This window comes from Monosiga brevicollis, genomic scaffold (genome assembly GCF_000002865.3).
Source record: "Monosiga brevicollis MX1 MONBRscaffold_14 genomic scaffold, whole genome shotgun sequence".
Classification (NCBI taxonomy): Eukaryota; class Choanoflagellata; order Craspedida; family Salpingoecidae; genus Monosiga; species Monosiga brevicollis.
In genome coordinates this window covers 659,392-672,965 of record NW_001865051.1, presented here as the reverse complement: position 1 = coordinate 672,965, position 13,574 = coordinate 659,392, and the positions used below count along the sequence as shown (strand labels likewise).

Below are 13,574 nucleotides of genomic sequence, written 5' to 3'. Positions count from 1 at the left end.
GATTCTCTCTCATGCACAAGGCGTCTGATGGTTCAATCCTATAGCTTGTCCAGTGCCGGCATTCAGGATGCCGGCATTGAAGTGCTTGTCAAGGCGCTTGAGCGCAATGCTTCTCTACAGGAACTGCTATTGTACCACAATGATATGACATGGCACGGCCGCCTGTACCTCGCAATGGCCTCCCTGCGACGACCAGGCCTCTTGGTTTTGGGCATGGAGAAAGTAGGTGCATTATGTTGACATTTGGCCAGATCCCACTCAATCGCTCACGGCATTTTGCTTTGGTGCGGTCCCACTTTTTTTTTTTTTTTTTTTTTTTCACTCTGCAGGTCGAGGCTGCCATGGCAATCGCGCGGGTACAACTGAATGATCCTGAGCACACTCATCTCGCGTCAGTCTGCTCGCACACCAATGAGCGACGGGCTGTGACTTAAAGCAGCAACTCACCACTCAAACTCGTGTGCTCTAACGTGGCATTGTTGTGGCGTACGCAGACTAAGCTACACGGGTCTCAATCAATCCGGCTTCAAGCTCCTTCTGCAAGCATTGCCTCACAACACTCACTTGACTTCGATTGAGTGCGTTCATCATGGGCAGAGAAGCTGTCGCGGGCTGAAGAGCTATTCGTGCACCTGTGTTCCTTCACTCCCTTACCGATGCTAGATTTTTCTCTCACATGCTTGCTCATCACCCAGTCTAAATGGATTAACCGTGGGCAAGGACGACGGCGAACATTTGCAGTCTGCTGTTCAAGCTTGTAAGCAGATTAAGCATCTCAGGTCAGTAATGGCAAAAATAATCAGCATCGCGAGGGTCGATGCCCTTTATGCTTGGGATGATCGAGATTGGCTTGGTAGGCACTCCTTGCGCGCCTCGCGCGTTCACCGACCATGCCTCTTTGCTTTGGTGCAGTTTGGACGGTGCTATCGTCCCCTTTAGCCTCAAGCTGCGGCTGGCCCGCATACTCTTGCGACGAGGCGGTAGCGTGATTTGTGCTGAGCACGCACAAATTCAAACACTCCTGGACATCCTCGAGGATCGGGCTGCAACTGCATGCTTGACGTTTGTTTTCTTGCTGCTGGGCCAAATATCGCTCGCATATCTCATGTCGAGCTTGAAAGCCGTAAGAACCTTTCGCATTCATGCACAATCCTCGTGCTTTGTTTGTGTCTCTCGCCACTACTGTCAACTTGGGTAGCATGTCTGGCCTCGAAGTTGATTTGCATACCCACGAGCTCTTAGCCAGAGGCCTTCGCTTGAATCACCACGTGGCAACTATCAAGTTAGTGCACAATGCCGTTTTGTTACACTGACGCAATGAGCCTTTGGGCCAATGCTCTGTTGCCCTGCTGACTATCCTTGTATCACTGCAGCTACGATATTGGCCTCTTACCAGAAGAAACCCGATGTGCTGCCATCGATGGCATTCGTATGGCGCGTGCCTGCAACAGCTTCTCGTACGTGCCTCATTTTTTTGACATACTCTGCTCGTGGGGCGTGCCCGTTGAGTCGGGTGTGCTGTCGCCGATCATAGATTGCGCATGCACACGCCATCCCCAAACGAGACACAAGCCTTGGTCTCACTTCTTGAGCATAAAGCAGGCTTGAGCCGTTTGGCTCTCAGGTTCGTTTCAATGGAAGCAGGGCCGAAATCCCGCAAACTTTCAAGTGGGCAAAGTGCAGTTCAACCTCATTTGAATGGCTTGGCTTCTGCCAACGTTTTATGATGACAGCTTCCGATATGACATCCTCGGCGAAGCGGCCAGTGTGGACATTATCGAAGCGATTCCCAATTCTGTCCAGGATCTAGCGTGAGTGAATTGAATTTTGGCGTGACCATGAGCACAGAGCGACCAAGCTGCATGGGCCCGATGCCCTCTTTCCCCCGTGCCCCATGTGTTGGCCAGACCAGCACTGCTGCCTCTTGCTCGCCTCATTTTGTCATGAGATGTACCTTCAGGTTTGAGTGCGCAACGCTGACTTCTGCGGGGATTGATGCCTTGTGTGCGACCCTGTTGCGCAATCCAAATTTACATCGCGTCAGCCTACACGGTCTTGCGTGGCCACACGAGTTTGATGCCAAAGTGTGCACCAGTTTGGCCAGTCTGCCCCACCTTCTTCGACTTGAGTACGTCGTTTTGAGTGTGACTTGACTGTCAAAGAGAACTTGATGACCGTAGCTCGCATCCTTGATGCCCCCAAATGCTCAACTCCTGGCATGGGTGCGCGACCTTAGCCTACAGAATAGCAGTGCCTCTTTGGGTAGCTTGCTGGAGTTGAGTGAAACCCTGGGCCAGCGACAGGTGGAGGTCGTCAGCGGCCACGAGCAGCTGATGGCCGCTTATCGTTTGGTAGCCTTGGACGATGCTCGCTGCACCGAGTTTGAGTGCGTCGGGTGATTTTGTGCGTGCCATGCATGTTCAAAGCAACACGCACACTGACTCGTCGCTATCCTTTGATGCTGGCATAGGGTTCATTGCGGACGGGGTGCCATGTCGCGCGTCACGCTGGATCGCATTTGTGAGGCCCTGTCGCACAACCATCATTTGAAATACCTACGCATTCTGGATGCCCAGCTCTCCGATGAGGAGACGGGCCGGCTCATTCAGGCTGCGGCAAACATCCCGACTCTGCACGAACTCACGTAGGTGTCTTCCACGACGCCTTGTACTTGGGTCCGTCCATGCCACATGTCACATGCGATTGGAGACTTCACATATGGAAAACCACGTCTCGTTTAACAGCCTGAAGGGGACCTCAATTGACCGTCGGTCGATTCGCACGGCCAGCACGCTTCTTGTTCATCACGAGCGTCTCGTCACGCTATGGTGAGTTGACCCTGCAAGCCTGGCAAATGAGTGCCCCTGTCGTATCGCCTGACAACCCATCGACACTGTGCCGTGGTAGCTTGGAGGGCAAATTTGAGCTATTGGAAACCACGGCGTTACCATTGCGCGATGCTCTCCGCAAAAACACCTCCTTGCTCAACTTGAGGTAGGTAGCCAGCGCCCAAGGGCACCACAATCTGCAGGAACTTGAGCACGTTGACATTTGCTCAAAGACAAGCCCTTTTGAATCGATTCGTCTCTGTAGGCTGCGCCTTCCTCGCTGTCCGCTGGCCAAGCGCCTGAATGGCTTGCTCAGGCTGACCCCGTGGCGTTGGTTCCTGCACCATGCGTTTGACGAAACTTTCAAGGAACGAGTCGTTCTCCTGTACTGGGTGCTTGAGCGGGTGCGGCGAAGTCAAGCCTCTCTCATTACGGCCAGGGAAATGGACCGCATTCTATTCTTTCTCAGTCTGCTTGAGCAGCGTCATCCTCGTGTGGAGATGCTGCTGGATGAGTGACTTTGCCTCAGGCCATCCTGCTGGCAATTGTGGTGTGATCAGGGAATATCCTCGCAGTTGTCAACGTGCCTCGTCAAGTTTAAATGGGTGACACTGTCATCATTCAGCATTCAAGATGCTTTGCTGTCGCATCACATACATATCAATAGCAACCAATTCAGTTAATAACATGATCAACAACCCGCCCCAGTGGCCCAAACTCTTGCAGATGTGTGAATGCACTTTCGAATGTGATATGCCCTTGAATGCAATTGAACACAATTTCGTTTCAATTCTTGGTCAAAAAGAGTTTTGGCTCATCAGCCTGACTCATGCATCCGTCAAGCCACGTAACACACGTGATGCAGAGCCTTGTCCATACCTCCCCCAACTCTCTCTCTCCCTCTCTCTCATCATCCTGGTGGTGGGTGATGTGCAGTGCTTGCAGCTTGCCATTTTAAAAAGGCTCATCTTCTGTGATGTCACCGTAAACCCAGATGGCAGCACGCGAGCTCTTGGCAGCGTTCATCTGCGTCATCAGCGTTTGAATGATGGAACGGAAGGCGGGCTCGCGACGGGGCGCGACAATGCCGTAGCCAGCCGTCACAAGCTCGGTGGTCAAATCGGCATCGCTCTGACCATCCTTCAGAGTGACGCAAGGCACACCCTCCTCGGTGTATTCAGTGTTGCAGAGAACCTTCTTGTTCAGCACAAGATCACGGAGCACCTGGCAGCACTCGTTGCGCCAGTCTTCGGGCACGGGCTTGAGGAAGGCCAGCTTCACCAACTGAGCCTGGGGAGCCAGGGCATTGCAGCCAGCCGGCAAAGGCGCGCAATCCTTCTTGCTGACGGACTCGCTGTTACCAAAATCAACGTATTGCACCTGAGGGACAGGCAAAGATGGTGAGCGAGGAAGCACGGCACGCAGCAGTCCATGCACGGATCTCCGATCTCGCCCAAGCACAGAGAGAAGAAGAAAACCTACCTCGACATCGTCTCCGTTCACCTGCAGAACACGCGCGCGGTACCAAGCCATGTCTTGGGAGAACTGGGCGGCAATCATTTGATTCTTCTTGATGGGGAAGTTTTGCGGGGGCTCCATGTCCAAGGCCTTGAGCTTGGACATGACGTCACCCAAACTAGCGGTATCCTCGTTCTGCACGTACATCGAGATGGAGTCCACAATCTCCGTGACCACAACGGGCTTGTAGTTGGTCTTGCGCTCTTGCACCTCGGGTGCAGGTGCCGAGTTGCGCGCCGCCTCAGCAGCAGCCTCAGCTGCAGGATCGTAGTTGGCCCAGACACCCTTGCGGGCGTCACGAGCAGCTGTTTCTGCGGCCTTGTACTGTGCCGCATGTTTGAAGCGGTCCACAGAGGGGTGCAGCTTGGCCAACCCGCGCTCGAGGAGGGCCTGGCTGAGATTGAGGTTCTTGCAATAAACGTGGCTGGCCATGTTGCCACCCTTGTCCGTGTCCTCAACCTCAAACTCAATGTCATGTTGCAAGCAGAACTTGCGAGTGAATTCCGTGGCCTCCTTTGCGAAGGGTTCATCGGGGGCACCATCGCGGCCCGTACGGGGGCACGACACACCAGCAAGGACGACCGATGCAATGCAATTGTCCTTGGGGACCATCACGCGCAGGCGCGAGCCGGCGACCACGTGCTCAACCACGCCGGTAGCGCGGCCAGCACGTTGCAGACCTGGCAGGAAGCGATCGGCCAACTGCTTGTTGGACACCTCAGTGATGCGAAGAGGCGTCGCTTCACCGGTGGAATGAACGCCACGCTTGTTCTTGATGGCACGCGTTTCGGCAGCCATGAGGTTATCGTAACCGCTCGCGCGTTGATCGTCATCCGCCTTGTAGCGCAGGACAGTGGCATAGCCCTTGCTCACCAGCGCCTCGCCGACATTGACCTTGTCCACGACGACGGAGCAGCAGTGTTTCTCTGGGTAGCCGTTGTTGGCGGGCTGGATGTAGTCGAGATGCACATCTACCTTCTTGCCAATAAGCTTCTTGCGCAGGAATTCGCGACCCTCGTATGCGTGGGGAATCTCCCACAGGCGGGGGGCACGTCCGCGCGACTCACCCTCGCCCTTGGCGGGGGGGCGGGGGCTGCGGACTGAGGCCAGGTGAATGCGCTGCGAGCCCTTTTGAGTACGGATCACAAGGCTCTCTGCGTTGATAATCTCCTCCACGGTAGCCTTGAACTCGCGCTCTGCCTCGGGAATGGCTGAGACGGCAGGAGGAGTCCAGGTCTTCCACAGGCGCAAGTGGCGCTGCTGGGCAAACTTCTGGTTGGCGCGGTAGGTGTCACGCTGCTGGGTAACGTTGCCGATGGACCAGTCAACGACCGAGGCAAAGCCGTCCTTGAGCAGGTGCAAGCTAATGTTGCCACCCTGCGGGTGGAGAACGGTACCCAGGAAGTTGTTGTTGGACACGCCCTCCAAGATGACCTCAACCTCGCGCTGGAGAAGGCGCGACTCCACGTAAAACTTGGCCTCAAGCGCAAAAGGCTCGGGAACTTCACCACCCTCAGCGTTACGCTTAAAGCCGGGGGTCTTGATGCCAGTGAGCATGATGGTAAGATACTTGAAGTCGGGCAGCGTCATGACGCGGACGGTGCAGCCGTCGCGGACTTGCTCGATCACAGCCTTGACGGGCTTTTGCTTGAGCGAGTCGACGAGGGCGCGGGGGTTCTCAATGTTCCACTCAACATTGCGAACGTGGCTGGCAGCATCGTCTGCCCAAACGCCACGCTTGGCCTCTTGAGCCTCGCGTTGGCGGGTGAGCATGGTTTCCCAGTCCTCGCCCTCACCGCGGGCGTTGTCACGGAGCTTGGCGAGACCGGCACCAAGAAGAGAGTGGCTCACGTTCTCCTCGCGCACTGTTCCGGGTTCGAGCAGGATTGTGCCGTACTCACGACCAGAGGGCACGGTGTAATCAACGGTGAAGGTGACCTGCTTGCCAACCAGTTTCTTGCGCAGAAACTCGCGTGCCTCCCAGGCAAAGGGCTCATCCAGCTGGACCTCACCGCTCTTGTTGGGGCGACGGCCAAGGCGCGGTGCGCTGAGCTGTGGAACATACCAAGGGGTCAGGACATCAAGCAGGGAAGATGCACGAGACACAAATTTGCATCAAGTTACAAACCTGGGCGAGGGCGAGCGTGCGCTCTGGGGGAGGTCCGTTGCGTGGTTGGCCTGGATGCATCAACAATGTCGTGCCAAGAGGAAGGGAAGCGCAAGGCGGCCGGCAGAGAGAACGATGAGATAAGGGTAGCCAGGTGTTTGTGATCGAGAAGAAATTGGCAAGGCTAGACATGCACGAACCGCGGAGGATGATGGTATCACCCGACAGCACAGACTTGACGACGGCAACATGCCGAGCCGGGCCGGGAGCAGCCATGATGACAGATGTCTAAGCGAAAAGGGTCATGAGATGGGTAAGAGCAAGATCAATCAGGCACGGCACTCTGAAGCCCAACGTGTTGCAATTGGCGATCACTGCTCCTCTCTTCCGCCTTTTTGCCCTTGACCAGTCAGAATCGCACCAACTCGCAAACATGACGCCCTCCCCGCCTATCCCTCCACGTCGCCAATACGAATGCAGCCGCCCCAGGCGAAGGTCGCCCAGGGCAGACCGAACCACTGGCACTGAACCGCTTACTGGAAAAAGCTGCTACAACGAAGAAAAATGCAATCAGCCACTAAACACGTCATTTGGTTTGTAAGGGCGCCACGTCCTCATCCCTCACTGTTCCTGTCAGGTTCCCCTTTCTTCTCCTTCTGCAAGAATATGTATCAGGTCAGCCCGGCTTTTTGCTTTTCAGGCAATACAAGTTTACACAAACTTTTGGAGCGTTTGTCAGACAAAATCTCGATTAGGAAGCCATGTGAGGAGCGTGCATCTACCGTTCAACGGGACGGAGACCGGCGAACGCACGCTCAACAATATCGTCCAGCTCCTCGCGGTGCAGGGCACTGGAAGCCGTGGCAGTTGATGCTGCCGAGGGTCGGCCAATGTATTTGGGCTCCTCAGGTCGAAGCCCCGTCTATTTATTTCCAAGGCGACGGAGGCAAGGCGTGAAAGCACAACAAAAAAAATTAGCGGCTTTTCTTTGCCAGATGGCAGGCCAGGTCATGCAGCAAGGCTCGTTCCCTACCGTCTTCATGCTTTCTTCGTTTAGCGCCAGCATTAAACGCGGCTGCACATAGGACCAAGCCCCCATGTTGCGGGGTTCCTCCTGCACCCACACAACCTCTGCGTTGGGATACCTGTCAACACCGTGCCGGAATGGCATGAGAGATTCGTCCAATACCACGACAGCATCGTCCCAAGAAGAACAAAAACCAAAGGATGCAGTCGATCAGCACCCAAAAGTTTGCCCCTTTCATTGAGAACCAAAAACTGTTGCATCCCAAAGGAAGAAAAAAAAAAGGGGGGGGGGGGGGGAGGAACAGAAGTGTCCATGTGTCCCGCGCCCTGTGCCGTTGTCGACCAACCGCTGAATGCCCTGAATGACAAGATCGTGAGGGAAGGGGGCAATCTGTTCCAGCCGGATCATGACAACATTGTTGAGCTTGAGCCGGTCGCGCATCCTATTCAAGTGATAAAAGACTTGACCGCTGCACAAAATCACCTATTTCCATGCACACCGTGGAGATGCGTGAGCTTCAGAGGTATTAGGCAGACACCTCTTATGAAGACGCTCGGAGCGATTGACAGTAGCAGCAATGATGATGAAGATCCAATGCGCGCCTCTCAACGCACTCGCTCGACGTGTTCCGGCGGCACTAATGCCGGCCGTTTTGCATGTCGGAGATTGTCCGCTACGAAGCACACACGCGAAAGCCAACATCAAGTTGAGAAGTGCTGTTGAATTCGAGCGAGCGACGCAGCAGCTGATGAAATGGCTCTGCACATCTACCTGCTCGGCCATCGGATATGATACGGTTGAAAAAGGTCCCGGGTCCCAGGTCGCAGAGTGCTGCATGGTGAAGAGACCATCAAGGGTCAGGGTACAAATTCAAAAGGCACCATGCTGAGCAGGCGCGCAAAGCTGGAAGCCTCAAGCAAGAAAGACCATGTCTCCCTTGGGCAGCAGAAAATACAATGGAAGCGCCGAGCGACAAACCCACATACCACTGGTGCAAGGAGCATGGTGCAGCAGCCACTTGGGAGTGAACAAGATCAGGGGCTTACGGAACGGCAGATTCACCTATCTCATCATACATGTATTAGCTCAAACCAAACACCCTCGCAGTCTTCCATCATGCCTACGGGCAAAAACACGACAATCACACCTGACGCCGCAACGCGTGAAAGTATTGCGCCGGGGTGCTGCAATTGAGAATAAACATGTTGGCCGAACGCTCTGCGTGGCGGCGCAGGAATGAAGTCATGAATGCCTCCCAGGCCACCCTAGAGTCGGACAAAATTAACCAGGCCGAAGGGTGCACATGCAAGCGCAACACAATCGTGCCAAGGTGAGGCTGACAAAGTGCAGAGCAAACAACAGCGCCAGCATCCGAGTTTCAGCGCGCCGCACCGAGGAATGGGGCCTTCGCCATCCATTAAGCACATCTCTGTGGCCAGCGTTTCCATGGCCTCGGCCGGATTTTCCACCACCTGCCGTATTGGTCAGAGCCCCACAGATATCCTGAGGTCACAAGCAAATACCCCACCTCGACCGGGGGGAGGGCACACGATATGGCAGTCCTACCTCAAACAGGACTTCTAAAAGCCGCGATCGCTCAATTTGATCGGCCCTGCAGGCGATGCATGACGTATGAGAACGGCCGTTTGTCCAACGCTGTACAAGAAGCGTGAAATCGGCCGACGACGACCAGTTGCATGAGATAGCACGTACTCCTTGTCGTCCCCGAGTGCTTCGAATGTCTGTTCAATGAGCCTGCGCGAGTTCGGATCCCGACCCTAATGACCATAAACGGCATCACAAAAAAGTTAGATAAAGCAAAGTTGGCCCCGGTGCCACTGATGCTGATTCGTGCCCCAGTGATGGTAACGGTTTCAATCTTAACGCGAACCGGAATAAAGTCGGGGTCATCGTTCATCATCTGCAAGAACCGCTCCATGCGCGCACTGCTGTGATCCGGGCCCTGTTCAGGGACAAGGACGTCAAACAAGGACATCAAACAAGCAAGAACGTGGGACGGGCATGCAAGAAACATCTTAGGGGCTATCGGCATTCAGATTCGAGCCATTCCCATCAAGCCGCTGCACAAGATAGCGTCAAAGAGGCCTCTCTTGTTGCTTCAAGTCCAATAACCAGATCTTACTTGGCCATCATAGCCGTGGGGCAAAAGGACAACAAGATTGGTCTGCACATTCCAGCGCTCCTCGCCCGAGGCGATAAACTGGTCAAATATCACTTGACCATTGTTGGCAAAGTCGCCAAACTGCGCTTCCCACATGACGAGTGCTTTGTCCTACCGTATCAAGGCGTTTGTTCCAAATCGCGAGTGACTGACAGGGCATGACAATTGGGTTTGACCCATACACAGTCTGCACAGCGCCACTTACCTCATATGACAGTGAAGCACCATACTCAAAGCCAAGGCAGGCGAATTCGTTTAACGGGGTGTTCCAAATCTCCACGGGATCCTGCCCGCCTGGTGAGATGTTGGCCAAGCGGACATAGCTATGGCATTTGCGCCGGTCGAGCGACATGCGGGATGAGTTCTGATGATGGCCTGCGTCAGACAGGCCTGGCTATCGGTAATGATAACAAAGGGGCCCTGTGATCATGGCGCCGATAGTCTGCCTCGCCCATTGCATGCAGGTTCAGGGTGGCAGAAGGCAAGGCATACCGCTGGCCTGTTTCTTGATCATAAACAGCAGCATGGCGCTGTGAAAAGGTGCCACGCTCTGAATCCTGGCCACTGATGCGTATGGCAAAGTGGCCTGGCGTCGCATTTGGTCGGATTAACACGCAGTGAGGCCATACAGAATGAGTTGAAATGCAGCAGACGAGCCTTCCAAGCATGGCCGAAAAAAACGAAAGGTCCAAGCTTTGCCCCAAGCGCACCTTTGTTCAGACCCTTCAGGGCGGCTTTGCGGGGATCGACATCTTGATCAATATCGGCAGCTGGCCCTGTGTCTCTGCGTTTCAAGTTGCTGTGAGCTCAGAAGCCAGTGTGATAGCGCGACGCGTGTGCACATCTTTGCGGTTTCACTAACCGATGAAGAGAGAGGGTACCGATGGCAAGAGCTTCGGCCATGGCCCAGTCCACACGCGAATTGGCATTTTCAACCATTTTCAACCGCTTGCGCATCATGTTTTGAATGTTGGGGTGTAGCTTGAGCTCAGCTTCGGAGAGGTCGCAGGCTGCTTGGCCCACAAACTGCAATGTCTCAATGGGCAGTCCCGTCAACTCTTGGGCTGTCCGCCGGGTGGACAGGATGCCACTCTTGGCCACCGTGTCACGAGCAAACTCCAGAGGTTTTTGAAGATAAAAGCCTGTAGCTGCTCGAGCTTGATCCTCATCGAAGCGTCGCTTGATGCCACGATGCCAGCGTTCCATCTGTGCCATTGTAACCGCCTTCTCATTCATGCAGTGATCGAGGTATTGCTGCAGCACGGGGGGGTGTTTGGCAATGCGCTGGTAGGTCAGGGGCAGCGTTGCATGCGGATCGTCCTGCTCATTATGTCCAAAGCGCCGATAGCCAACAATGTCCACCACCACATCGGAAGCAAATTCGCTGCGCCACTCGGCCGCCAGAAAGCAAGCCTCACACACAGCCTCGGGATCATCAGCATTGACATGGAAAATTGGCGCCTTTGCCACCTAAATCGGCATTTCGCCACACGCCGAAGACGCAGAAACAGACACACATGCATGCAATACACACACACACACACACACACACACATGCGCACAAGTGGCAATGCATGATTATTAGGGGAACGCATTGAGACAACAGCACGCCACACAAGTGATGTTGACAACATGCGAGTCGTAAAATGGGCTTCCTGGGAGCTGGAGCCCGCTGGCACCCACCTTGGCAATGTCTGTGGCATGGCCACTGGAAAAGGCTTCAGCGGGTGGGGTGGTGTAGCCAACTTGATTGTTGATCACGACATGAATCGTGCCTCCCGTTGAGAAGGCCTCGAGCTGAGAAAGCTGCATGGTTTCGTACACGCTGCCCAACCCGCTGAAGGCTGCATCGCCGTGAACTAGGATTGACATGACCTTGCGCCGACGATCGTCTCGAATGATATCCTGCTGGGCGTGTGTGTAGCCCTCAATAACGGGGGCGATGGCTTCCAGGTGCGATGGGTTTGGGAACAGGCGAAGGTTGACGTATTCCACTTGGCCCGGATCGTAATCATTCTGGGGATTAACGCGTTTCCGATCCACCCGATTGAAAGCAAAGGTGGCTTCCTGTGATTGGCCAGCGGCGCCAAGGCGCCGCGGCGAGGAAGACATGAACGCGCGCGCAAAAAAAAAATTAAAAATAAAGAGATGTAAGCGTGGACAATGGCTGAGCCAGAGCGATCAGGCAGTCAGGTGTTAACAGATGGTACCGCTGTACCTGGCCCAAATGGTACTTGACGTCACCAACATGGTAGCGGGACTGAAGACCCTCCTGTAAGTACAAAAAATGCGTCAGTTAGGCATCGGTGATGGGGCTCAGGCCCGCAAGGTGGTCCGGAGAATTTTCGACAGTTTATTCAAGCAGACAGAGAGAATGCCTGCGTGCGATGACCCTGAATCTCCCTGCGAGGTGACGGGAACGGCATGCAATCGCACAAGTATACCATTTCAGCACAGATGGCACCCATGGGCTTGTCCATGATGGTGTGCAAGACGTTGAGGCGGCCGCGATGAGCCATGCCAAGGTTGATGTCGCTGACACCGAGCTCTGCACTGCGGCGGATAATGGCCTCCAGTCCGGGAATAAAAGCCTCACAGCCGTCTAAGCACGCAGTCATGGGTAGCAAGAGCCTTCATGTCAGTCGCAACCGCAGCTCAAGGGGCGTGTCAGTGGCCAAGGGGAAGAAGCACTGCAAAGCGCCAGAGTAAGACCAACCAATGCCAAAGCGTTTAGAGGCCTTGAAGTGGGTGTGCAAGTGCTCCTCAAGGAGTGAGGCTTGCAAGAGGCCGTACAGGATGCCACGCTTATGTGAGCCTAAAAGCAATGGGGGTACATGTGAGCATCAAGGCAACCACGGTAGCGCCGATTGGCGCACGCCAGTGCGGCAAATTACCTGAAAGAACCCGACGATTCTCCAACCGGTCCATGACCCAACGTTGTTGTTCGAGAGAAAGATGCGAAAACTATGCGAGCAGAAATAGGTGTTTAACCAAGGTGAAGGTGCAGGGAGAGAGAGAGAGAGAGGAGGGTCTCCCGCTAGGCTTGAGGATCGAGCTGGCCTCATACCTGAGCACACAGGGTGCCAGAGTAGGAATCGGCCAGGTGCTCAAAGAGCTCTGGCAGCGTCCATTTTTGGTTCACCTGATCTTTTTTTCCGGGCAACTCGACCTGTCAGAGAGGGTGAAGGTGAATGCACGGCATGTAAGCTGCCAGTATCACCTGAGGATCAGAAACATGGCAGAGCATGCCGCGAGGCAGTGGTAGCACAAACGTCAAAGTGCTCGGGGTTTGTTGCCTTCAGTCCCAGAACTATAGACAGCCACTGGTTTTTGTTATCGTGGTTACTCTCGCGAGGATAGCGCTCCAGTAGCTACAATAACCCAAGTCCCACAGCGTGAGCGGAAGTGAGGAGCGTCTATGCTGAGGTGTAAGCCACAAAATGGATGAGCGGTGAGCTCTTTGCAAGACTCACCCAGCCTAGCAGGCTTTCGACATCAAACGAGTCGCGTTCGGGCTCGCCCTGGGAACGTTCGGTGCGGAAGACGCCGCGTTTGAGGCGCAAGAGGGGGTCGAGCTCGGCAACCATGTGGCCTCGCTCCCGGAACCAGAGCATCAATTCGGCAAGCCGCAGGTCATCGTTGATGCATGGTTGAATCAGCGTCTTAAACTGCAGGCGATCACGGTAAAAAGCGCAGAGCAATGGCGTGGTGTGTCGAACCAGGACTGGCTGGCAACGCTGCAGGCCGAAGGCAGCACCTCGCTGCAACGCAGCGGCCCGCATAGCTACTGCTGCCATCGAGGCAAAGTTTGCCTGGACAGCAATGCCCAGGCTGGTTGCACAAAACACGCTTCTCCTCCGTCTCCTCCACTGCCTGCGGCCTCAAGCACAGCCTGCCACTGCTCCTCCGAAA

The 13,574-nt window shown here is 54.9% G+C and overlaps 2 protein-coding genes across 2 annotated transcripts in view; one reads left to right on the top strand and one right to left on the bottom strand.

Moving 5' to 3' along the window:
• Positions 1-3,346, top strand: part of MONBRDRAFT_9234 (uncharacterized protein) — a gene marked incomplete at both ends in the record, with an annotated part of 6,141 nt that extends 2,795 nt beyond the window's left edge. Inside the window, 8 exons of the mRNA XM_001746921.1 lie at positions 45-222; positions 330-391; positions 696-779; positions 1,374-1,457; positions 2,237-2,395; positions 2,471-2,644; positions 2,745-2,828; positions 3,094-3,346. Coding sequence (XP_001746973.1) covers positions 45-222; positions 330-391; positions 696-779; positions 1,374-1,457; positions 2,237-2,395; positions 2,471-2,644; positions 2,745-2,828; positions 3,094-3,346 — 1,078 coding nt within the window. The remainder of the gene's footprint in view (positions 1-44; positions 223-329; positions 392-695; positions 780-1,373; positions 1,458-2,236; positions 2,396-2,470; positions 2,645-2,744; positions 2,829-3,093) is intronic.
• A 436-nt stretch (positions 3,347-3,782) lies between these two features.
• MONBRDRAFT_9233 (uncharacterized protein) overlaps positions 3,783-13,574 on the bottom strand; it is a gene marked incomplete at both ends in the record, with an annotated part of 14,165 nt that continues 4,373 nt past the window's right edge. Inside the window, 10 exons of the mRNA XM_001746800.1 lie at positions 3,783-6,398; positions 8,628-8,698; positions 9,194-9,443; positions 9,868-10,037; positions 10,373-10,446; positions 10,525-11,132; positions 11,346-11,729; positions 11,881-11,934; positions 12,730-12,831; positions 13,136-13,474. Coding sequence (XP_001746852.1) covers positions 3,783-6,398; positions 8,628-8,698; positions 9,194-9,443; positions 9,868-10,037; positions 10,373-10,446; positions 10,525-11,132; positions 11,346-11,729; positions 11,881-11,934; positions 12,730-12,831; positions 13,136-13,474 — 4,668 coding nt within the window. The remainder of the gene's footprint in view (positions 6,399-8,627; positions 8,699-9,193; positions 9,444-9,867; positions 10,038-10,372; positions 10,447-10,524; positions 11,133-11,345; positions 11,730-11,880; positions 11,935-12,729; positions 12,832-13,135; positions 13,475-13,574) is intronic.